The sequence below is a fragment of the Bombina bombina genome, chromosome 2 (assembly GCF_027579735.1).
Source record: "Bombina bombina isolate aBomBom1 chromosome 2, aBomBom1.pri, whole genome shotgun sequence".
NCBI classification, from domain to species: domain Eukaryota; kingdom Metazoa; phylum Chordata; class Amphibia; order Anura; family Bombinatoridae; genus Bombina; species Bombina bombina.
Genome location: NC_069500.1, coordinates 895,270,627 through 895,297,545, shown reverse-complemented (window position 1 = coordinate 895,297,545; position 26,919 = coordinate 895,270,627). Strand labels below are relative to the sequence as shown.

Here is a 26,919-nt window from a genome sequence, read left to right as displayed (position 1 = left end):
CCGGCTGTTGGCTACTCGCCAAGAACTCTCCTGGAGGTACGTCAGGGCTCGTTCGTCCGCACAGCAGGACCGGCCTCCCGCCACGCTCGCCTCCTCCCACGCAGCAACGGTGGGGGAGGAGGGATCCAGCCGCACGGGCCCGCTCAAGACCTTCAGAGAGCAAATGAAACAAGGGAACAGGTAATTCTTCCAGGTGCGCCGAGTAGCGCAGCTCCTTACACCGCCAGAGTGTCTTCAGTTAAAGGGTGAGTGAAATACTTGCCAAAATCCAGGACATAGTTGAAAGAGACAGGCTTGCTCAGCTTAATGCAGCAGATTTTTGCATCCTCCTGTTTTTGATTTCTTTTCGTTTTTGGTCACAGGTAGGGGAGAGGGAGAGTTAAAAGTCCTGTACCTATCTTAGATTAGATACCTGCTTATGGATAAGGTAGGATTCTTTAATCAAAGGGGATCTCAATACAGTGGGATGGAGTTCCACTGTTTTATGTTCCGTTAGCGTTGAATCTTGCTAACCAGGCAGCAAGCCCAAATTTCTCAGGGCTGGTGCATATTTTCACCACCAGCAGCTTGTGGGACTGGAGCACAGCACTCAGCCACCTGTGCTAAGCTCCTCCTCCGGAACACTACAGCATGTAATTTTAAACAACTTTCCAATTTACTTCCATTAAAAAAAATGTGCAGAGTCTTTTATATTTACACTTTTTGAGTCACCAGCTCCTACTGAGCATGTGCAAGAATTCACAGACTATACGTATATGCATTTGTGATTGACTGATTGTTATCACATGGTACAGGGGAAGTGGAAATAGACATAACTTTGAAATGTGTTAGGAAAGGATCTACTACTCATTTGAAATACAGAGTAAATGATTTTGTATTGTCTTGTTATTGTGCATTTGTTTATTATGCAAATCTACTGTGTTTACTGGTCCTTTAAGGGGTTAAAAACAGTAACTCCTCTGTTCGATCAATCCACATCTGCCTATTTGGAATGAGTGTTGATTTCCAATTTCTCGCCAATAGAGACTTAGCGCTGTTCACAGCTATTTGGAACAGAGTAACTCTGATTTTGCAAGAGAATTTAGGCATATAATTTTATAAAACATGAGTAGGTTTCAGGTTAAATTGTGATCCAAAAAGGTGTTTCCCAATTAATCAATTGGAATCCAAAAAGGTATAAGGAGTTTGCTTTCTATTTGTATACACTTACCTGATAAGTTCCTTTTTTTATGATGGTAAGAGTCCATGAAATCATCACATGTGATATTACACTCTGTCCAATAGGGAGAGGCAAAACCTACCAGAGATTTAAACCCTCCCACTCTCCCAAGAATCCTTCAGTCATACATATGACCAAGTAGATGGAAATAAACTAGTCAGGCGGGACAAATGGAGTGTAAAACAAATTCCGCCGTCAACTGTATACAGGAAGGGCAAGGCTCATGGACTCTCACCATCATAAAAAAAAAAATCAATCAGGAAAAACATAATTTATGCTTACCTGATAAATTCCTTTCTCCTGTAGTGTAGTCAGTCCACGGGTCATCCATTACTTATGGAATATATCTCTTCCTAACAGGAAACTGCAAGAGAATTACCCAGCAGAGCTGCTATATAGCTCCTCCCCTCACCTATCATACTCAGTCATTCGACCAAAGCAGACGAGAAAGGAGGAACCATAGGGTACAGTGGTGACTGGAGTTTAATTAAAATTTAGACCTGCCGTAAAAACAGGGCGGGCCGTGGACTGACTACACTACAGGAGAAAGGAATTTATCAGGTAAGCAGAAATTATGTTTTCTCCTGTTAAGTGTAGTCAGTCCACGGGTCATCCATTACTTATGGAATACCAATACCAAAGCTAAAGTACACGGATGAAGGGAGGGACAAGGCAGGAACATTAAACAGAAGGAACCACTGCCTGAAGTACCTTTCTCCCAAAAATAGCCTCCGACGAAGCAAAAGTGTCAAATTTGTAAAATTTTGAAAAAGTGTGAAGCGAAGACCAAGTCGCAGCCTTGCAAATCTGTTCAACAGAGGCCTCATTTTTAAAGGCCCAGGTGGAAGCCACAGCTCTAGTAGAATGAGCTGTAATCCTTTCAGGAGGCTGCTGTCCAGCAGTCTCATAGGCTACAGAGTAAACGACAAACAGGGAAGAAGTTTGACGAAAATCCTTAGTTGCCTGCAAATAGAATTTCAGGGCACGGACTACGTCCAGATTATGCAAAAGTCGTTCCTTCTTTGAAGAAGGGTTAGGACACAGAGATGGAACAACAATCTCTTGATTGATATTCCTGTTAGTAACTACCTTAGGTAAGAACCCAGGTTTAGTACACAGGACTACCTTGTCTGAATGAAAAATCAGATAAGGAGAATCACAATGTAAGGCAGATAACTCAGAGACTCTTCGAGCCGAGGAAATAGCCATCAAAAACAGAACTTTCCAAGATAACAGCTTGATATCAATGGAATGAAGGGGTTCAAATGGAACGCCTTGAAGAACATTAAGAACTAAGTTTAAGCTCCACGGCGGAGCAACAGACTTAAACACAGGCTTAATCCTAGTTAAAGCCTGACAGAAAGCCTGAACGTCTGGAACTTCAGCCAGACGTTTGTGTAGAAGAATAGACAGAGCAGAAATCTGTCCCTTTAACGAACTAGTAGATAAGCCCTTTTCTAAACCCTCTTGTAGAAAGGACAATATCCTAGGAATCCTAACCTTACTCCATGAGTAACTCTTGGATTCGCACCAATGTAAATATTTACGCCATATCTTATGGTAAATTTTTCTGGTAACAGGCTTCCGTGCCTGTATTAAGGTATCAATAACCGACTCCGAGAAGCCACGCTTTGATAGAATCAAGCGTTCAATCTCCATGCAGTCAGCCTCAGAGAAATTAGATTTGGATGTTTGAAAGGATCCTGGATTAGAAGGTCCTGTCTCAGAGGCAGAGACCACGGTGGACAGGACGACATGTCCACTAGGTCTGCATACCAGGTCCTGCGTGGCCACGCAGGCGCTATCAGAATCACCGAAGCTCTCTCCTGTTTGATCTTGGCAATCAAACGAGGAAGCATCGGGAATGGTGGAAACACATAAGCCATGTTGAAGACCCAAGGGGCTGTCAGAGCATCTATCAGCACCGCTCCCGGGTCCCTGGACCTGGATCCGTAACAAGGAAGCTTGGCGTTCTGACGAGACGCCATGAGATCCAGATCTGGTTTGCCCCAAAGACGAATCAGTTGAGCAAAGACCTCCGGATGAAGCTCCCACTCCCCCGGATGAAAAGTCTGGCGACTTAGAAAATCCGCCTCCCAGTTCTCCACGCCTGGGATGTAGATCGCTGACAGGTGGCAAGAGTGAGACTCTGCCCAGCGAATTATCTTTGAGACTTCCAACATCGCTAGGGAACTTCTGGTTCCCCCTTGATGGTTGATGTAAGCCACAGTCGTGATGTTGTCCGACTGAAATCTGATGAACCTCAGAGTTGCTAACTGAGGCCAAGCTAGGAGAGCATTGAATATTGCTCTTAACTCCAGAATATTTATTGGGAGGAGTTTCTCCTCCTGAGTCCATAATCCCTGAGCTTTCAGGGAATTCCAGACTGCTCCCCAGCCTAGAAGGCTGGCGTCTGTTGTTACAATCGTCCAATCTGGCCTGCGAAAGGTCATCCCCTTGGACAGATGTGGCCGAGAAAGCCACCATAGAAGAGAATCTCTGGTCTCTTGATCCAGATTTAGTAGGGGGGACAAATCTGAGTAATCCCCGTTCCACTGACTTAGTATGCACAATTGCAGCGGTCTGAGATGCAGGCGCGCAAATGGTACTATGTCCATTGCCGCTACCATTAAGCCGATTACTTCCATGCACTGAGCTACTGACTGGTGTGGAATGGAGTGAAGGACACGGCAAGCATTTAGAAGTTTTAATAACCTGGCCTCTGTCAGGTAAATTTTCATCTCTACAGAATCTATAAGAGTCCCTAGAAAGGGAACTCTTGTAAGTGGTAATAGAGAACTCTTTTCCACGTTCACCTTCCACCCATGCGACCTCAGAAATGCCAGAACTATCTCTGTATGAGACTTGGCAGTTTGAAAACTTGACGCTTGTATCAGAATGTCGTCTAGGTACGGAGTCACCGCTATGCCTCGCGGTCTTAGTACCGCCAGAAGTGATCCTAGAATTTTTGTAAAGATTCTTGGAGCCGTAGCTAATCCGAAGGGAAGAGCTACAAACTGGTAATGCCTGTCTAGGAAGGCAAATCTCAGATACCGGTAATGGTCCTTGTGAATCGGTATGTGAAGGTAGGCATCCTTTAGATCCACTGTGGTCATGTACTGACCCTCTTGGATCATGGGAAGGATGGTTCGAATAGTTTCCATTTTGAATGATGGAACTCTTAGAAATTTCTTTAGGATTTTTAAGTCCAAGATTGGCCTGAAGGTTCCCTCTTTCTTGGGAACCACAAATAGGTTTGAATAGAATCCCTGCCCGTGTTCCGTCCGCGGAACTGGGTGGATAACCCCCATTAGTAAGAGGTCTTGTACACAGCGTAGAAACGCCTCTTTCTTTATTTGGTTTGCTGATAACCTTGAAAGATGAAATCTTCCCCGTGGAGGAGAAGTTTTGAAGTCCAGGAGATATCCCTGAGATATGATCTCCAACGCCCAGGGATCCTGGACATCTCTTGCCCAAGCCTGGGCGAAGAGAGAAAGTCTGCCCCCCACTAGATCAGTTTCCAGATAGGGGGCCCTCTCTTCATGCTGTTTTGGGGGCAGCAGCAGGTTTCTTGGCCTGCTTGCCCCTGTTCCAGGACTGGTTAACTTTCCAGCCCTGTCTGTAACGAGCAACAGCTCCTTCCTGTTTTGGAGCGAAGGAAGTTGATGCTGCTCCTGCCTTGAAGTTACGAAAGGCACGAAAATTAGACTGTTTGGCCTTTGATTTGGCCCTGTCCTGAGGTAGAGCATGGCCCTTACCTCCCGTAATGTCAGCAATAATTTCTTTCAAGCCGGGCCCGAATAAGGTCTGCCCTTTGAAAGGAATATTAAGCAATTTAGATTTAGAAGTCACGTCAGCTGACCAGGATTTAAGCCATAGCGCTCTGCGCGCTTGGATGGCGAATCCGGAGTTCTTAGCCGTAAGTTTGGTTAAATGCACAACGGCATCAGAAACAAATGCGTTAGCTAGCTTAAGTGTCTTAAGCTTGTTGATTATTTCATCCAATGGAGCTGAGCGAATGGCCTCTTCCAGAGACTCAAACCAGAATGCTGCCGCAGCAGTGACAGGCGCAATGCATGCGAGGGGCTGTAAAATAAAACCTTGTTGAACAAACATTTTCTTAAGGTAACCCTCTAATTTTTTATCCATTGGATCTGAAAAGGCACAACTATCCTCCACCGGGATAGTGGTACGCTTAGCTAAAGTAGAAACTGCTCCCTCCACCTTAGGGACCGTCTGCCATAAGTCTCGTGTGGTGGCGTCAATAGGAAACATTTTCCTAAATATGGGAGGAGGGGTAAAAGGCACACCCGGTCTATCCCACTCCTTGCTAATAATCTCTGTAAGCCTTTTTGGTATAGGAAATACGTCAGTACACACCGGTACCGCATAGTATCTATCCAACCTACATAATTTCTCTGGAATTGCAACCGTGTTACAATCATTCAGAGCCGCTAATACCTCCCCTAGCAATGTGCGGAGGTTCTCTAGCTTAAATTTAAAATTGGAAATCTCTGAATCCAGTCTCCCTGGATCAGATCCGTCACCCACAGAATGAAGCTCTCCGTCCTCACGTTCTGCAAACTGTGACGCAGTATCTGACATGGCTCTCATCTCATCCGCGCGCTCTATCCTTAACCCAGAGCTATCGCGCTTTCCTCTTAATTCTGGCAACTTAGATAATACTTCTGTCATAACAGTAGCCATGTCTTGCAAAGTGATTTGTAAGGGCCTCCCTGATGTACTTGGCGCCACAAAATCACGCACCTCCTGAGCGGGAGGCGAAGGTACTGACACGTGAGGAGAGTTAGTCGGCATAACTTCCCCCTCGTCGTCTGGTGATAATTTCTTTACATGTAAAGATTGACTTTTATTTAAAGTAGCATCAATGCAATTAGTACATAAATTTCTATTGGGCTCCACATTGGCCTTTAAACATAGTGAACAAAGAGATTCATCTGAGTCAGACATGTTTAAACAAACTAGCAATGAGACTAGCAAACTTGGAAATACTTTTCAAAATTAATTTACAAGCAATATAAAAAAACGTTACTGTGCCTTTAAGAAGCACAGAAAAACTGACACAGTTGAAATAACAATGACCAAAATAGTTATAGCAACCAAATTTTCACAGTAAATGTATTAAGTTAGCAAAGGATTGCACCCACCAGCAAATGGATGATTAACCCCTTAGTACCCAAAAACGGATAACAATTATATAATTAACGTTTTTCTCACAGTCAAATACACTGTCACAGGACTGCTGTGCCTGATTACCTCCCTCAAAATGGATTTTGAAGACCCCTGAGCTCTCTAGAGACGATCTGGATCATGGAGGATGAAGTAGACAGATTGTGACTGAATTTTTACTGCGCAAAAATAGGCCCCTCCCACTCATATTACAACAGTGGGGAAGCTCAGAAACTGTTTCTATGCAGAAAACAAAAATGGCCATGTGGTAAAAATCATGCCCTAATAAGTTTTATCACCAAGTACCTCACAAAAACGATTAACAAGCCAGTAAACGTTTTAAACATACATTTGAAAGTTATGTATTATTATTAATAAGCCTGCTACCAGTCGTTTTTACTGCAGTTAAGGCTCATACATTATTTCAGTATTAACAGTATTTTCAGAGTCAATTCCATTCCTTAGAAAAATACATTCAGTGTACACACACACACACACACATCAGCCTAATACCAGTCGCTATCACTGCATTTAAGGCTGAACTTACTTTACAATGGTATCAGCAGTATTTTCTCAGTCAATTCCATTCCTCAGAAAATAAATTACTGCACATACCTCATTTGTTGCAGGGGAGCCCTGCATGCTATTCCCCTTCTCTGAAGTTACCTCACTCCTCAGATGAGAAACAGCCAGTGGATCTTAGTTACGTCTGCTAAGACCATAGAAAAAAACCCAGGCAGATTCTTCTAATGCTGCCTGAGAATAAACAGCACACTCCTGTGCCATTTAAAAATAACAAACTTTTGATTGTAGAAATAAACTAAGTTAAAAAACACCACAGATCTCTCACAGCTTCCTTTTTAGTTAGGCTGCAAGAGAATGACTGAGTATGATAGGTGAGGGGAGGAGCTATATAGCAGCTCTGCTGGGTAATTCTCTTGCAGTTTCCTGTTAGGAAGAGATATATTCCATAAGTAATGGATGACCCGTGGACTGACTACACTTAACGGGAGAAACATTAATTTTTGTTTTCTTTCACAGGATGATGAGAGTCCATGAGATCATCACATATTTTATCTTATTGCCAAGTCCACAAGACCACCATGTTCAGGGGAGCACATTACTTTACTGCCAAAAGCCGCCTCAGAAGAGGCATACACATCAAAATGGTAACATTTAGTAATAGCGTGAAGAGATGACTAAGCAGCTGCATTGCAAATTTGGTCTTTAGAAGTTTTATAACAAAAAGCTAGTAGAATGAGCAGAAATGCATTTAAAAGAAAGTCTCCCCAAAGACCAAATATGCCTTGTGAATAAAAGCTTGAACCTAGAGGCTAAGGTAACAGCTGTAGCTTTATTTCCCTTGCTAAGTCCAGAAAAATTGACTAAGAAAAGATGACGAAAGTCTAAACTTGTGTGTCCTCAACCTAAAATGTTACTGCCCTTATGACATCAGGGTTGATAAGACTATGCGCTACTTAGAATTCTTAAGAGCTGGGCATAAAGAGGGTACCATGATTTCTTGGTTGATGGTATCTGTAGATACTACTTTGGGAAGAAAAGAATAGCGTCCTGATTAAAAAATAAATAATATATCAGTTAAGTTTGAAAACTTAACTGATGTCCTCATATACCTTATCAAGCTTAGGAATCGCAGGCTCTTCTGGAAGTTTCGGTTCCGGGACCTCCAGAGTAGCAAGCACTTGTTTCAGCAAAAAGCGCAAATTTTCCTTTCTAAACCTAAAGTCAGGCTCCTCCGCAGCCAGAGGTTTAGATGACACCGACTCCGACCCAGAAGGGGCCTCCCCTGGGTCTCGTCATTGTATAATGCCTCTGATATTTCCATAGGCGTAGAAAACCCATGGGCCAGGCCACCATGATACGCCCTACGCTTGCGCTTAGCAGAACGTGGTAAGGCATTGATCACTTTCGATACTGCCGTTTGCAGTTGATCCGCAAAATATGACGGCCAACAAATCTTTCCAGCAGGAGTAATGGTTGGACCCTGGGGCACTGCATGTGCAATTGGAGATGGATGCAGGGAACGCACCTCACGGGATGGGGACCCCTCAGAGGAGGACGGCTCAGTAGTACTAGACATCCATTTGCTCTTAGATGTCCCTGTGAAGGAGAAAACATGCCCCAAAAAAAGGCTGCGCAATACTCCCTTAAGTCACCTGAAAGTTCCACACATTGCCAGAGCCTCATCTCGCACATAACGCAGCAATGACACAAACAATATCATGTATAAACCCCCCCCCCCCTGTTCAATAATCCCCTTTTTAGGAATATTAACCCTTGATTCTTTAAAGATAAAAGGCGTCACAGTGTGACCCTGTCTTGCGGGTTATCATTATGTAATAAAAAATGAAACGATCTACGCTCCTGATATGGAATTGAGTGTAAAAAGCAGGCAGCGAAACTCGTCAATGCTGATTGCTTGTGGAGCTGTTAATATGAGTCGGGATGGTTTCGCAGAAAGACTCTCCCTGCATCTCCGGACTCTAACTTGCATCCAGGCTCTCACTGAGAGGCTGACAGGACTACTTAAAACTCCAGTCCCAATGCGAAGAGTACTACCCTCCATAAGAGACTACTCCGATCTTCGGCACTTCTCTGCCGTCCTCCTGTGACGAAAGGCAAAGAATGACTGGGGGATGAGGAAAGTGGGGGAGGTATTTAAGTCTTTGACTGGGGCGTCTTTGCCATCCTCCTGGTGGCCAGGTTCTTAATTCCTAACAGTAATGAATGAAGCCGTGGACTCTTCTCCCCTTTAGATGGAAACTACAGGTATATCAGAAGATAGCAAACACATATTAACAGTAAATATAAAAATAACTCAAGGGTTAAAGATAGGTCAGCATTATTAATAAGGCATAGTGCATAATGGAGTCTCTTGAAAGGGAATACAGTAAAGTAAAATGTACAGAATATGTTGCAGATGACTTAAGTATAGAACATAGAAAGCAATATAGGGTTAAAATGCTGGTAAAACTTGTATTGCGGACCAGCTGAAAGGAAGAGGTATGCAGGACTGATGTATACCTTTAAAAGAATGGTTTGTGGTATATAGTGTAACAGAGAATTGCCTTGAACCTTTAGCAAGCCTTTGGCAAGATTCTTAAATTTCACATGGATGGAACAGATGGGGCACAGAGAGTCTAAGAAGAAAATAAAAAGCCATACAATATGAAGAGGAATACAAAATTAAATAAAAAATAAAAAAAAAATTTAAAAAACTAACTTTGCGCAAGCAGAAATGTAAAAGTACTGAAGGAAGACATAAGGAGGGATCTCCTGTTGAGAAGTAAGAAGTCCCTGTCTATACCCAAGCGAATTGCAGCTTATTGAAACAGTTTTGAATTGTCTCTTACTTCATTTACAATCAAAATGAATTTTAGTGAAACAAATGCCTATTTTAAAAACGCATTTTGCATGAAGTGAAAAGAGTTTTAACAAATAATGGAAATACACTGATCAAAAGGCAACACTATTCAAATTTGATACTAAATACATTTTTCTTACCCTTTAAACTCTTCTGTGGCAGATTAGATATGTTTTTGCTCTCTGAAGACAATGATTGTTTACTTGCAGAATTCAGGAACTTATCCTTTGGACTATTCAAAGCAAACTCTTTCTTAGCATGCTGTCCTCTGTGAGGAGATTTAATATATATTTTTGCTTCATCTGATTTTTTATCCTTTTTTGATGACAGAGAGAACAAATTTACAGCAGCTTGATCAAGTATATGGCCATCTTGTAACGTAGATGAATGTAATACTGCTTCCTGTTGGTTTTTCATTACAAATGCATTGCTCTGCCTTTTCTTAGGCTGCACAGTAATTTCCTTATTTGAAGAAGCTTTAGGCAAAGCATGTTCCAAAGAGCTACATTCACTGGCAAGCGCATCTTTGCCTCCTAATATGTATTTTTTCTTATCAGCGTCAGATTGATATGTGTCATTTTTTGTCCCAGATCCTACTGATGGTGCCTTCTTTTTCGGAGGGTTTGAAATCCATGACTTTAAAATGAAGCTATCAGCTTCATCAATAACAAACTCTTCTTCTTCTGGTTGTTGTCCTGAAGGAGCAACTAAAGCAGTACATGATGGATTGAGAATAGCTTCTGAAAACCTTAAAGAAAAAGAAAAGTTAAAAAGTAGTTATTAAACTTAAATAAATACATTTCCAAAACAAATCATTTCGGGGGAGATAAAAAACTGAAATTAAAATCCCAAAGTCTCAAAATAAAATCAATGTAAATATTTGCATAGGAAATTAGCACATCTAGGCAAGAATCCCTTCTTCCCTAAGAATATATATATATATATATATATATATATATATATATATATATATATATATATATATATATATATATATATATATATATATATATATATATATATATATATATATACAGAAAAAGTATTTCTTTCATGTAATTGGCAAGAGTCCATGAGCTAGTGACATATGGGATATACAATCCTACCAGGAGGGGCAAAGTTTCCCAAACCTCAAAATGCCTATAAATACACCCCTCACCACACCCACAATTCAGTTTTACAAACTTTGCCTCCTATGGAGATTTCTACGTTGATATGCGCTTCTCAGCATTGTTGAAGCCCGATTCCTCTCAGAGTACAGCGAATGTCAGAGGGACGTGAAGGGAGTATCACCTATTGAATACGATGATTTCTCTAACGGGGGTCTTTTTCATGGGTTCTCTGTTATCGGTCGTAGAGATTCATCTCCTACCTCCCTTTTCAGATCGACGATATACTCTCAAATTTACCATTACCTCTACTAAGAACTGTTTTAGTACTGGTTTGGCTATCTGCTATATGTGGATGGGTGTCTTTTGGTAAGTGTGTTTATATTTACTTAAGACACTCTCAGCTATGGTTTGGCACTTTATGCAAATTATATAAAGTTCTAAATATATGTATTGTACTTATATTTGCCATGAGTCAGGTTCCTGTATTTCCTTCTGCAGACTGTCAGTTTCATATTTGGGAATATAAACACTTTAAGAAATTTATTTCTTACCTGGGGTTTAGTCTTTTTCAATTTGAATACTTTTTGCATTTGCGGGTATTAGGCCCGCGGGTGCGTCAAATGTTAGACTTTATTACGTCATTTTTGGCGCAAAATTTTTTAGCGCTGGAAATTACGATTTTGATGCAACTTCGTCATTTCCGGCGTCATACGTGACGTCAAGACCTTTCACATGGCAGCGTCATTAGTGACGCAAGTGTGTCATTTCCGGTCATTTTTGGTGCCAAAAAAGTCTACGTTACGTTGTGCGTCATACTTGGCGCCAATTTTTCTTCATTATTTCAATACCCCATTGTTGTTTGCCTCCTGCTTTCTTTTCTATCAAGAGGCCTATGCTTTTGCATTTTTTCCCATTCCTGAAACTGTCATTTAAGGAAATAGATAATTTTGCTTTATATGTTGTTTTTTCTCATACATTGAGCAAGATGTCCCAATCTGATCCTGCCTCTGAAGTTTCTGCTGGAACATTGCTGCCTGACATGGGTTCTACAAAAGCTAAGTGCATTTGTTGTAAAATTGTAGAAATTATTCCACCGAATGTCATTTGTAATAGTTGTCATGATAAACTTTTACATGCAGATAGTGTTTCTATCAATAATAGTACATTGCCAGTTGCAGTTCCTTCAACTTCTAATATGCATGATATACCTGTAAATTTTAAAGAATTTGTTTCTGATTCTATTATGAAGGCTTTGTCTGCATTTCCACCTTCTAATAAACGTAAAAGGTCTTTTAAAACTTCTCATTTAGCTGATGAAATTTCAAATGACCAACAACATAATAATTCATCCTCTTCTGATGAGGATCTATCTGAAGCAGAAGATCCTTCCTCAGATATTAACACTGACAAATCTTATTTATTTAAAATAGAGTATATGCGTTCTTTATTAAAAGAAGTGTTAATTACTTTGGATATTGAGGTAACCAGTCCTATTGACGTTCAGTCTAATAAACGTTTAAATAGCCTGAGGCTATTTCTGGTATGATTTCTAGGGAATGGAATACGCCAGGTACTTCCTTTATTCCTTCTTCAAGGTTTAAGAGATTGTATCCTTTACCAGAAAAATCTATAGAGTTTTGGGAAAAGGTCCCCAAAGTTGATGGGGCTATTTCTACTCTTGCTAAACGTACCACTATTCCTATGGAAGATAGCACTTCCTTTAGGTATCCTTTAGATAGGAAACTTGAATCTTATCTAAGGAAGGCCTATTTATATTCAGATCATCTTCTCAGACCTGCTATTTTCTTTGGGTGATGTTGCGGCTGCATCAACTTTCTGGTTGGAAACATTAGCGCAACATGAATTGGATTTTTACATATCTAGCATTGTTCGCTTACTGCAACATGCTAATCATTTTATTTGTGATGCAATTTTTGATATAATCAAAATTGATGTTAGATCCATGTCTTTAGCTGTATTAGCTAGAAGAGCTTTATGGCTTAAATCTTGGAATGCTGATATGACATCTAAATCTAGATTACTATCTCTTTCTTTCCAAGGTAATAATTTATTTGGTTCTCAGTTGGATTCTATTATTTCAACTATCACTGGAGGAAAAGGAGTTTTTTTGCCTCAGGATAAAAACCTAAGGGTAAATCTAAGGCTTCTCACCGTTTTCTTTCCTTTCGTCAGAATAAAGAACAAAAACTCAATCCTCCTCCCAAGGAATCTGCTTCCAGTTGGAAGCCTTCCTCAAATTGGAATAAATCCAAGCCATTTAGGAAACCAAAGTCTGCCCCTAAGTCCGCATGAAGGTGCGGCCCTCATTCAGCTGGTAGGGGGCTTTTTTTAAGGATTGTTGAATAAAATCTGTCCAAAATCATTGGATTCAGAGCATTGTCTCTCAAGGGTATCGAATAGGATTTAAAGTAAGACCTCCTGTGAGAAGATTTTTTTCTCTCACGCATCCCTGTAAATCCAGTAAAAGCTCAGGCTTTTCTGAAGTGTGTTTCAGACATGGAGTCTTCAGGGGTAACCATGCCAGTTCCTCTTCAGGAACAAGATTTGGGGTTTTATTCAAACCTATTCATTGTACCAAAGAAAGAAAATTTGTTCAGACCAGTTCTGGATCTGAAAATTTTGAATCGTTATGTAAGAGTACCAACTTTCAAGATGGTGACTATAAGGACTATTCTGCCTTTTGTTCAGCAAGGACATTATATGTCCACAATAGACTTGCAGGATGCATACCTTCATATTCCGATTCATCCAGAACACTTTCAGTTTCTAAGATTCTCTTTTCTAGACAAGCACTACCAATTTGTTGCTCTTCCGTTTGGCCTAGCAACAGCTCCAAGAATCTTTTCAAAGGTTCTGGGTGCCCTACTATCTGTAATCAGAGAACAGGGTATTGCGGTGTTTCCTTATTTGGACGATATCTTGGTACTAGCTCAGTCTTTACATACTGCAGAATCTCACACGAATCAACTAGTGTTGTTTCTTCGGAAACATGGTTGCAGGATCAATTTACCAAAATGTTTCTTGATTCCTCAGACAAGGGTCACCTTTTTAGGCTTCCAGGTAGATTCAGTGTCCATGACTCTGTCTCTAACAGACAAGAGATGTTTAAAGTTGGTTGCAGCCTGCCGGCACCTTCAGTCTCAGTCATTCCCTTCAGTGGCTATGTGCATGGAAGTTTTAGGTCTCATGACTGCAGCATCGGACGCGATCCCCTTTGCTCGTTTTCACATGAGACCTCTACAGTTTGTATGCTGAATCAATGGTCCAGGGATTATACAAAGATATCACAATTAATATCCTTGAATCCCAATGTACGACACTCTCTGACATGGTGGATAGATCACCATCGTTTGGTTCAAGGGGCTTCTTTTGTTCGCCCAACCTGGACTGTGATCACGACAGATGCGAGTCTTTCAGGTTGGGGAGCTGTTTGGGGATCTCTGACAGCACAAGGGGTTTGGAAATCTCAAGAGGCGAGATTACCAATAAATATTTTAGAACTCCGTGCAATTCTCAGGGCGGCTCTTCAGTTCTGGCCTCTACTAAAGAGAGAACCGTTCATTTGTTTTTAGACAGACAATATCACAACTGTGGCTTATGTCAATCATCAGGGTGGGACTCACAGTACCCAAGCTATGAAAGAAGTATCTCGGATACTTTCAGTCAAAATGGGAACCCCGAAGGGAACCGTGAGCGGGGTGCGCTAGAAATAAAAATAAAAATAATAAGTGTGTCGTGTCTAAGCACCAACCATGATACTTGGTGTGAACGGATAGTGCTGGATCTTAGAGCGCAATCAAATGTGCTGGCGGCAAAGCTCCTCTGGTCCTCGGAGTGAAGATATCTGTGAATTAAAAGTAGAAAAGAGGGCGCCACATAGCGTAATACTGTTGCCTCAAAGCCGTATGAGTGACTAATATTATAGGCTTACCGAAGGTGTATGCACCGTATTGTAACCGGTGCTGACAGGCAGACTAACACTTTCAGTGGTTAGCACACTGGGTGGCCTCAGGTTGGCTGTACACAGGTGGTACTCAGCGTTGCTTGATTGAATGTGGATGAGCGACTGTGCAGTTAATATGTCAAAGACTGCGGTAGGTGAGAAGATTACAACACCTTTCCAGGAAGGATCATATAAAATAGCAAAAGACAACTTCCGTATATTGAAATTGAAAGACTTTAATCCATACAAATTGCTACGCGTTTCTAGACCATAAACCGGTCTTTTCTTCAGGCATAAAAAACAATGGTTCCATTGTTTTTTTTTTTGTTTGTTTTTTTGTTTGTTTTTTTTTATTTTGTAGCTGTTGTCTCTCTCCCATATACTATATGTTTACTCGCCAGAAAATATAAAACAAGTATTGGGATTGAAACCGCAGCACTTTACTTTATTATATTTATTAATATCTTAAAAAAAAAAAGAAACAAAGACATTACAAAAGACAAAAAAAAAAAAAAAGAAGAAGAACATATAAACTCTCTCCCCTCCACTCCGCTCCCCCCCGCCGCCCGCGCACTCCTTATACTTTGTCTTTATTTAAAAATGTTTCCCAGTAGAAACGTATCATTAGGAAATAATCCTCCCTTTTAGATTTTTTATATGAGAACTCTTCTAGTTCCAATAACTCGTTTACTCTGGGTATTAGCATGTCTTCCTTTAGAGCTTCCCTTTTCTTCCAATTGCGTGCTATAATAGATTTAGTGCCATTTAATATATATATTATAAGTTTGGCTTTGATTTTACAAATATCATTAATAGGTTTATTCATAAGGGCATTGTATATGTCCAATTGAATTGTTTTATTTAAAATGAACTGAATACAGGAGGAGGTGCCCGACCACAACCTCTGAATCGATGGGCAATCCCACCATATATGCTTCATTGTCCCAGTCATGCCACACCCCCTCCAGCAGTATTTTGATGCGTTCGGGTAAATGCTATGTAATCTGGCTGGTGTCAGGTACCATCTGGTTAATATTTTATAATTAAGTTCTTGAATATTTGAAGATACTGAAGTCTCTGCTGTCTTTATAAAGATATGGTTCCATTCTGTGTTTTCCAGCTGGGTGCCAATCTCTTTTTCCCATTTATGTATGTATACGTGATTTTTAGGCTTATCCGTCTCTGTTAACATTTTATAACTATAAGAGATTGTCCCCTTTATTGGAATTCCTTTATAGCATATTTTTTCATAAGTGGTTAGCTTTCTAACTAAATTATCTTTCAGCCTGTGGTTAAGAATAAAGTTTTTTAATTGAAGATATTTTAGCCATTTTGAATATGCTCCCCCTGCTATATTTGTAAGGTTTTCCCTAGACTTCAGTTTGCCTTGTGTAAGGAAATTTACTAGCGGAGTCGTGTCTTGTGTCTGTTTAATGTTAAAACATCTAGGTATTATTCCTCCCTGGAATTCCGCATTATTGTCTATTGGTAATAGTGGCGATGGGAATGTCGATATATTGGGATATGTGGCTATTATCTTATCCCATTGTGTTATTGTATGTTGGATCAGAGGGTAGTCTCCTATACCTGTGGGTCTGCTTTCTGCCGTTATCCAGCATAAATTGCTGATTGTTTGGGCTTGACTTAGATCAGTTTCTAATGCTACCCATGCTTTATTATTTTTATTTGTGTGCCAATCTATTGCTCTCTGTAATTTTATCCGGGGTTTATTCCCGTTCCAGATGAAAGTATTGATCATCCTTTGGAAATCAATACAGTAATTTTTTGGGAGAGCTATGGGGACTGTCTGTAGGATATATAAAAGGCGGGGGAGAACATTCGTTTTTATTGTGTGTATCCGCCCAAACCAGGAGAGTGTTTTTTTTCCCATTGATTAAGATCTTGCTGTATGTTTTCTGCCAATTTCACATAATTTTCTAAATATAGGCTTGCCATATCTTGCGTTAAATGAACACCTAGATATTTAAGCGATGACTCTTTCCAAGAGTATGAATTTTGTTGTTTGCAGGTCTGAAGAATCAGTGCAGGTGTTGAGATAAATAGAGCCTCTGATTTGTTAGTATTTATCAAGAAATTTGAGTATTTACCGAACTCTTGAAATGCCTCTTCTAGGGCGTTAATTGAGTCCTCTGGATTGGTCAGAGTCATTAAAACGTCATGGGCGTATAACGATATCTTATATTCTTTCTGCCCAATATTCAGCCCCTAAATTTTATTATTTGCCCGAATTCTAGCCGCTAAAATTTCCATAGAAATTACAAATAGTATGGGCGACAGGGGGCACCCCTGTCTAGTGCCATTAGTTATATTAAATGAATCAGAAATCATACCATTCACTCTTACCCTTGCCGATGGACAGGTATATAAGTGGAATATTTGCTGAATGATTTTTTCCCCAAATCCAAATCTTTTAAGCGTTTGCTGAAGGAATGACCAGCTAAGCCGGTCAAACGCTTTTTCAGCGTCCATTGATATTGTAACCAAAGGGATCTTGTTTAACTTAGCATATTTGATTAAATGTAATGTTTTGATGGTATTGTCTCGTGCTTCTCTGCCTGGGACAAATCCCACCTGATCAGTGTTAATTATACAAGGCAGAATCCTGTTTATTCTGTTGGAAATGATCTTTGAGTAAATCTTTATGTCATTATTAAGTAATGAAATTGGTCTGAAATGTTTCGTATTATTGGGTTCTTTACCCGGTTTGGGTAGCACGACTATTCTTGCTTCTAGCATTTCTTTCAAAAAGGATGAGTTATCGTTCAATGAATTAAACAATCTGAGTAATTTCGGTGCTAATGATTCTATAAAAGTTTTATAATATGTTGCATTGAGGCCGTCCGGGCCCGGGCTCTTACCGACTGGAAGATTCCTAATAGTCTGAGTGACCTCTTGTAATGTAAATGGTTCATCTAATGACCTTTGTTGTGTTTCTGTAAGAGTAGGTACTTCCGTTTCTTTTATATATGGCAATTTTTCTAGCTCATTATTTTGAAAGTTATTATTGGGATTTAAATTGTATAATTTCTGGTAATACTTTTTAAATTCTCTGGCTATCTCTTGACTCCCCACTATATAATTCCCTTGCGCATCCTGTATTTTTGAAACATGTGATTGAAATATTTTTTTCTTTAGGGCTCTTGCCAGCAGTTTTCCAGCTTTATTGCCTCCATTAAAGAAGCATTTTTTAAGTGCCAGCGCCTTTTGTTGGGCGCCTTTATTCAGGAATACATTAAGATTGTTACGTGCTTCTTTAAGCTGTATTGCTGTGCCCATATTATATGGGTCCTTTTTATGTAATTGTTCCGCCATTTGCAATGCGTCATTTAAGGAGAGATAGGTTTTATTTAAGTTTTTTTTTATTCTAGCCTTGTGTTTAATAAATTCTCCTCTTATCACTTGTTTATGTGCCTCCCACCAGATTGCAGGGGAGGTATCTCCCCATTGGTTACAATAAAAATACATATTTATTGTTTCTTGAATTGATGACTTGATTTGTAAATCATTCAGCAAATAATCCTCTAGTCTCCATTGATATGGGGCCACTGGTGTTTCTGGCCACTTTATACTTATTGAGATTAATGAGTGATCTGACCAAGATATATTATATATTTTTGTTTCCTGAACCAAAGAGTAATTATTTTGATCAATAAAAAAATAATCTATACGTGAATATGATTGTTGAGGGGCCGAATAGAATGTATAGTCCCTTGTTGTGGGATGTAATGTTCTCCAGCTATCTACCAGGGATAAAGAAAGTAGATTAGATTTGACCGACTTAATTATGTGTTTAGCTATATTGCTCTTTTTTTTGAGCAATCTATCAATGGCTCAAACGCTAGGTTAAAATCTCCACCCATTATTAGTGTACCTTTCATATTTTCCATTATCAAGTTAGTGATTCTTCTAAAAAAAGCTTTTTGTCCTATGTTGGGCGCATATATATTAACTAGCGTAACAGGTCTGTTATATAATAAACCGACCAAGCACAGGAATCTACCCTCCAGATCCTTTTCCATGTGTAAAAGTTGAAAAGGTGTATCTTTCTGAATTATTATGCATACTCCGTTTCGTTTCTGTGTATTTGAGCTATAATAAACAGTTGGGTAAAATTTATTTGTAAATTTAGGTTCGTTATTACATAAAAAATGAGATTCTTGAACAAAAACAATATCTCCTTTTGATTTATGAAAGCTATGTAACGCGATATGCCTTTTATGGGGTGCATTAAGGCCCTTAGCATTTTGAGATAAAATTTTTATTTGTTTTATGTCCATTTTACTTTAATTGAGAGGAAATGCTTACTAGTAAGTAATCCTATTCTCTGGGTTAACATCTTCCCAGCAAAATGAGAGCGCCCCGGCGGCCAGGGGGAACGGAGGGGGGAGAGTGAGAGAAAAAAAAAAAAAAAAAAAAAAACTTGCAACACATAAGAGTCGTACATAGACCAACAAAAAAAACCAGAACAACGTCCATGTACCTCCTGAGCAGCATTGCCGTCAAAAAACTTAAAAAAAAAAAAAAAATACTCTGTCACCCTCATCCTCCGTGAGAGAGATAGGGGAGGGAGGAAAAAAAGAAAAAAGGGGAAAAAAAAAAAAAAAAAAAATTTCAAGAGGGAGAAACATTCTATAAAATATCTTCTCTATACTTAATCGATTTCTATTAATCCAGGAATTAAGCTTTCTTGTTGTGTGCTTGCTATCCTTATCTATTACCAACCTTATATAGTGTTCAATGTTACTACATGCCTATTTCTTACAAAATATCTTCTCTGTCTGTGATTTATCTACTGAAAATATATTCTCTGTGCTTAATCTGTTTCTATAAATCCAAAAATTGAACTTTCTTATTATGTATTTACTATCTGTGTCCGTTACCAACCTTATATAGTGTTCAATATTACTACATGCCTATATCTTACAAAATATCTACTCTATCTGTGATGTGTCTACTAAAAAAGAATATGTTCTCTATGCTTAATCTATTTCTATAAATCCAAAGATTAAGCTTTCTTATTGTGTGCTTGCTACCCGTGTTCGTTACTAACCTTTTATAATATTCAATATTATTTCATGCCTATATTCTACAAAATATCTCTCTATCTGTGATGTGTCTGCTAATTCTACTATTTGTTGTTATACTATCAGTCCTATATATTTTCCCTTTATTTTCTTTCTCTTATCTCCTCCTCCTCGTGAGAAGAAGAGAAAAAAAAAAAAAAAAAAAACACACCCCCAACCTCTATTCACACCGTAAATTTGCTATTATTCTCTGGTCTTGAGGGTAATTATTCCATTGTTTTTATGCCTGAAGAAAAGACCGGTTTATGGTCTAGAAACGCGTAGCAATTTGAATGGATTAAAGTCTTTTAATTTTAATATACGGAAGTTGTCTTTTGCTATTTTATATGATCCTTCCTGGAAAGGTGTTGTAATCTTCTCACCTACCGCAGTCTTTGACATATTAACTGCACAGTCGCTCATCCACATTCAATCAAGCAACGCTGAGTACCACCTGTGTACAGCCAACCTGAGGCCACCCAGTGTGCTAAACACTGAAAGTGTTAGTCTGCCTGTCAGCACCGGTTACAATACGGTGCATACACCTTCGGTAAGCCTATAATATTAGTCACTCATACGGCTTTGAGTCAACAGTATTACGCTATGTGGCGCCCTCTTTTCTACTTTTAATCTCGGATACTTGCCTGGGCGGAATCCAGCTCCTGTCTAATATCTGCGGTGCATATCCCAGGTGTAGACAATTGGAAGGCGGATTATCTCAGCCGCCAGACTTTACATCCAGGGGAGTGGTCTCTCCATCCAGATGTGTTTTCTCAGATTGTTCAGATGTGGGGGCTTCCAGAGATAGATCTCATGGCCTCTCAGCTAAACAAGAAACTTCCCAGATACCTGTCCAGGTCCAGGGATGTTCAGGAGGAAGCAGTGGATGCGCTGACACTTCCTTGGTGTTATCAACCTGCTTACATCTTTCCGCCTCTAGTTCTCCTTCCAAGAGTGATCTCCAAAATCATCATGGAACAGTCTTTTGTGTTGCTGGTGGCTCCAGCATGGCCACACAGGTTTTGGTATGCGGATCTGGTTCGGATGTCCAGTTGCCCGCCTTGGCCACTTCCGTTACGGCCAGACCAACTATCTCAAGGTCCATTTTTCCATCAGGATCTCAAATCATTAAATTTGAAGGTGTGGAAATTGAACGCTTAGTTCTAAGTCATAGAGGTTTCTCTGACTCAGTGATTAATACTATGTTACAAGCTCGTAAATCTGTTTCTAGAATGAATTATTATAGAGTTTGGAAGACTTACATTTTGTGGTGTTCTTCTCATAAATTCTCCTGGCATTCTTTTAGAATTCCTAGAATTTTACAGTTTCTTCAGGATGGTTTGGATAAGGGTTTGTCTGCAAGTTCCTTGAAAGGACAAATCTCTGCTCTTTCTGTTTTATTTCACAGAAAGATTGCTATTCTTCCTGATATTCACTGTTTTGTACAGGCTTTAGTTCGTATTAAGCCTGTCATTAAATCAATTTCTCCTCCTTGGAGTCTTAATTTGGTTCTGAAGGCTTTACAGGCTCCTCCATTTGAGCCTATGCATTCTTTGGACATTAAACTACTTTCCTGGAAAGTGTTGTTCCTTTTGGCTATTTCTTCTGCTAGAAGAGTTTCTGAGCTATCTGCTCTTTCTTGTGAGTGTCCTTTTCTGATTTTTCATCAGGATAAGGCAGTTTTGCAGACTTCTTTTCAATTTGTACCTAAGGTTGTGAATTCTAACAACATTAATAGAGAAATTGTTGTTCCTTCCTTGTGTCCTAATCCTAAGAATTATTTGGAGAGATCCTTACATTCTTTGGATGTGGTAAGAGCTTTGAAATATTATGTGGAAGCTACTAAAAATTTCAGGAAGACTTCCAGTTTATTTGTTTTATTTTCTGGTCCTAGGAAAGGTCAGAAAGCTTCTGCTATTTCCTTGGCTTCTTGGTTGAAACTTTTGATTCATCAAGCTTATTTGGAATCGGGTCAAACCCCGCCTCAGAGAATTACAGCTCATTCTACTAGATCAGTCTCCACTTCATGGGCTTTTAAGAATGAAGCTTCAGTTGATCAGATTTGCAAAGCAGCGACTTGGTCCTCTTTGCATACATTTACTAAATTCTACCATTTTGATGTATTTGCTTCTTCGGAAGCAGTTTTTGGTAGAAATGTTCTTCAGGCAGCTGTTTCAGTTTGATTCTTCTGCTTTTGATTTAAGTTTTTTTCTTTCAAAGTGAAAATAACTAATTTTTTGGGTTGTGGATTATTTTTTCAGTGGAATGTGGCTGTTTTTATTTTATTCCCTCCCTCTCTAGTGACTCTTGAGTGGAAGACTCCACATCTTGGGTATTGATTTCCCATATGTCACTAGCTCATGGACTCTTGCCAATTACATGAAAGAAAAACATAATTTATGTAAGAACTTACCTGATAAATTCATTTCTTTCATATTAGCAAGAGTCCATGAACTAGTGACGTATGGGATATACATTCCTACCAGGAGGGGCAAAGTTTCCCAAACCTCAAAATGCCTATAAATACACCCCTCACCACACCCACAAATCAGTTTAACGCATAGCCAAGAAGTGGGGTGACAAAAGTGCGAAAGCATAAAAAATAAGGAATTGGAATAATTGTGCTTTATACAAAAAAATCATAACCACCACAAAAAAGGGTGGGCCTCATGGACTCTTGCTAATATGAAAGAAATGAATTTATCAGGTAAGTTCTTACATAAATTATGTTTTCTTTCATGTAATTAGCAAGAGTCCATGAGCTAGTGACGTATGGGATAATGAATACCCAAGATGTGGATCTTCCACGCAAGAGTCACTAGAGAGGGAGGGATAATATAAAGACAGCCAATTCCGCTGAAAATAATCCACACCCAAAATAAAGTTTAAATCTTATAATGAAAAAAACAGAAATTATAAGCAGAAGAATCAAAGTGAAACAGCTGCCTAAAGTACTTTTCTACCAAAAACTGCTTCAGAAGAAGAAAACACATCAAAATGGTAGAATTTAGTAAAAGTATGCAAAGAAGACCAAGTTGCTGCTTTGCAAATATGATCAACCGAAGCTTCATTCCTAAACGCCCAGGAAGTAGAAACTGACCTAGTAGAATGAGCTGTAATCTTTTGAGGCGGAGTTTTACCCGACTCGACATAAGCATGATGAATCAAAGACTTTAACCAAGACGCCAAAGAAATGGCAGAGGCCTTCTGACCTTTCCTAGAACCGGAAAAGATAACAAATAGACTAGAAGTCTTTCGGAAAATTTTAGTAGCTTCAACATAATATTTCAAAGCTCTAACTACATCCAAAGAATGCAACAATCTTTCCTTAGAATTCTTAGGAATAGGACACAATGAAGGAACCACAATTTCTCTACTAATGTTGTTAGAATTCACAACCTTAGGTAAAAATTTAAAAGAAGTTCGCAACACCGCCTTATCCTGATGAAAAATCAGAAAAGGAGACTCACAAGAAAGAGCAGATAAATCAGAAACTCTTCTAGCAGAAGAGATGGCCAAAAGAAACAAAACTTTCCAAGAAAGTGATTTAATGTCCAGCGAATGCATAGGTTCAAACGGAGGAGCTTGAAGAGCCCCCAGAACCAAATTCAAACTCCAAGGAGGAGAAATTGACTTAACATGTTTTATACGAACCAAAGCTTGTACAAAACAATGAATATCAGGAAGACTAGCAATCTTTCTGTGAAATAAAACAGAAAGAGCAGAGATTTGTCCTTTCAAGGAACTTGCAGACAAACCTTTATCCAAACCATCCTGAAGAAACTGTAGAATTCTAGGAATTCTAAAAGAATGCCAAGAAAAATGATGAGAAAAACACCAAGAAATGTAAATCTTCCAGACTCGATAATATATCTTCCTAGATACAGATTTACGAGCCTGTAACATAGTATTAATCAGAGAGTCAGAGAAACCTCTATGACTGAGAATCAAGCGTTCAATCTCCATACCTTCAAATTTAAGGATTTGAGATCCTGATGGAAAAAAAGGACTTTGTGATAGAAGATCTGGTCTTAACGGTTGGCAAGTGGCCATCCGGACAAGATCCGCATACCAAAACCTGTGAGGCCATGCTGGAGCCACCAGCAGAACAAACGAGCACTCCTTTAGAATCTTGGAAATTACTCTTGGAAGAAGAACTAGAGGCGGAAAGATATAGGTAGGATGATACTTCCAAGGAAATGACAATGCATCCACTGCCTCCGCCTGAGGATCCCTGGATCTGGACAGATACCTGGGAAGCTTCTTGTTTAGATGAGAAGCCATCAGATCTATTTCTGGAAGTCCCCATATTTGAACAATCTGAAGAAATACCTCTGGGTGAAGAGACCATTCGCCCGGATGTAACGTTTGGCGACTGAGATAATCCGCTTCCCAATTGTCTATACCTGGGATATGAACCACAGAAATTAGACAGGAGCTGGATTCCGCCCATACCAGAATTCGAGATACTTCTTTCATAGCCAGAGGACTGTGAGTCCCTCCTTGATGATTGACATATGCCACAGTTGTGACATTGTCCGTCTGAAAACAAATGAACAACTCTCTCTTTAGAAGAGGCCATGACTGAAGAGCTCTGAAAATTGCACGGAGTTCCAAAATATTGATTGGTAATCTCACCTCCTGAGATTACCAAACCCCTTGTGCTGTCAGAGACCCCCAAACAGCTCCCCAACCTGTCAGACTTGCATCTGTTGAAATCACAGTCCAGGTTGGAAGAACAAAAGAAGCCCCCTGAACTAAACGATGGTGGTCTGTCCACCACGTCAGAGAGTGTCGTACAATCGGTTTTAAAGATATTAATTGAGATATCTTTGTATAATCCCTGCACCACTGGTTCAGCATATAGAGCTGAAGAGGTCGCATGTGAAAACGAGCAAAGGGGACCGCGTCCAATGCAGCAGTCATAAGACCTAGAATTTCCATGCATAAGGCTACCGAAAGGAAAGATTGAGACTGAAGGTTTCGACAAGCTGAAACCAATTTCAGACGTCTCTTGTCCGTCAGAGACAGAGTCAAGGACACTGAATCTATCAGGAAACCTAAAAAGGTTACCCTTGTCTGAGGAATCAACAAACATTTTGGTAAATTGATCCTCCAACCATGTTCTAGAAGAAACAATACTCATAAAAGACTGGAAAGGTTCTTTCTAGTGAAAATGAGCAAAGGGAATTGAATCCAATGCTGTGGCCATAAGACCTAAAACTTCTATGCATATATAGCAACTGAAGGAAATAATAGAGACTATTATAGATGGAACCCAATAGAATTATCCCTTGTCTGATAGAGACAAAGACAGTGACACAAACTATATGGAAACCTAAAAAAGGTGACCCTTGTGTGAGGAATCAAGAGCTTTTGAAAAAAAGATCCTCTAACTATGTCCTGAAGAGCAAGTGAATCATATGAGATTCCGCATCCTCAGAAAATAATCTGAATGAAAACAGAAAAAAGAAAATATGCATTTATTGTATCTAATGAAAACAAATAATGCTATTAATGACCATAAAAAGGCAAAATAGTTTGAATAAAACTCCAAACCCGGTTCCTAAAAAAAGGAACTGGAAGAAATACCCCAGAAGATTCCAGGTCTGAGCAGCGCTTGAACCCCATGGGTGCCCAGACATGCTTCAACAGTACCCAAAATATATAGGACAGAAACACACTTAAAGAAAGTGTTAGCCTTACTGGAATAAAATCAAAGAAATTTGGACAAAATAGAACCAAATAAGTTTCAAAGAAGTCTTAACCTGCCCTTTACCAGCCAAGCTGGAATATGGCACGTACATCGCAATATTAGGGAGCTGATTTCGAACCCCAATTATAAACATGTTATTTGGGAAAGAACTCAGGAATTCGTTCCTTAATAAGAACAACCAAACTAGTATAAGCTTAAAGTTTTAGTCTTAGAACTCAATCTTGAAGCCCAGAATAACAGTTAAGAATTGAATCCAATTATAAAACAAATAATTGATTATCTTAGAACAAAAGAAATATTGATTATTTTTTTATTTTATTTTTTTTAAATCACAAAATTCTTCTAGCTAAAAAAGCTAAAGACATAGATTAACCCTCATTTGCGAAAATATTCAATAAAATGAAGACACAAATGAAATTATTAGCATGATAGTCCAGTTTAAAGGACCAGTCAATACAGTGGACTTGCATAATCAATAAATGCAAAACAACAAGACAAATGCAACAGCACCTAGTCTAGTAAATGTTGTCCCTTAACAATGCTAAAATAAATCATAATCTGATACTTGATCTTAAAGTAAACAGAAAAAATGAAGCAATTGCAATATCCAAATAAATCACAGGACCAAGAAAAGTACCTGAAACTAAATAATTTTCCATAAATAAGATACAACTATCTAAAGGAAAATAAATACTATTTTGCTATAGAAACAATAGCATAATTAGTAGAAGTAGAGATAGCCCCAATAAATAGGAGAACCCTCCAAATTGAATTTAACTGCTGGCAAAGAATATAGTTTAAAACTTTTGAAGAAGGAATAAAAGAAAATTCTCAGCCTATTCCATTCCCTAGAATGGGGAATTGGAAAGAAAACCTCTGAAAACACAGAAGAAATAAATAGGCAGAAATAGTGTCAGCTAGTCTTAAAGAACTAGTTACCTTAATATCCAAAATAATCAACACCTTTTCAACAAAGAACAAATGTACTTTAATAATAGAAAAATAATAAAAAAGTAGATTTGTTAGTGTCAATATCTGATGAAGAAAATTTCTGAAAGAGAAAAAACATCATCAGAGAAGGATAAATCAGTATGTTGTTGGTCATTTGAAACTTCAATAAATAAAAAAAGAAGTGAAAAAGACCTTAAGATTTTATTAGAAGGCACAAAGCCTTTAAAATAGAATCAGAAAAAAAATTCTTATAAATCTTCTAAATATTTCTTGTACATAAGATGTAAGAATGGAAATA

General features: G+C 39.0%; 1 protein-coding gene across 1 annotated transcript in view; it reads right to left on the bottom strand.

Annotated features, from left to right (window-relative positions):
* Nucleotides 1-26,919, bottom strand: part of CENPC (centromere protein C) — a 375,071-nt gene that overhangs the window by 230,868 nt on the left and 117,284 nt on the right. The window contains exon 7 of the mRNA XM_053703270.1: nt 9,935-10,542. Coding sequence (XP_053559245.1) covers nt 9,935-10,542 — 608 coding nt within the window. The remainder of the gene's footprint in view (nt 1-9,934; nt 10,543-26,919) is intronic.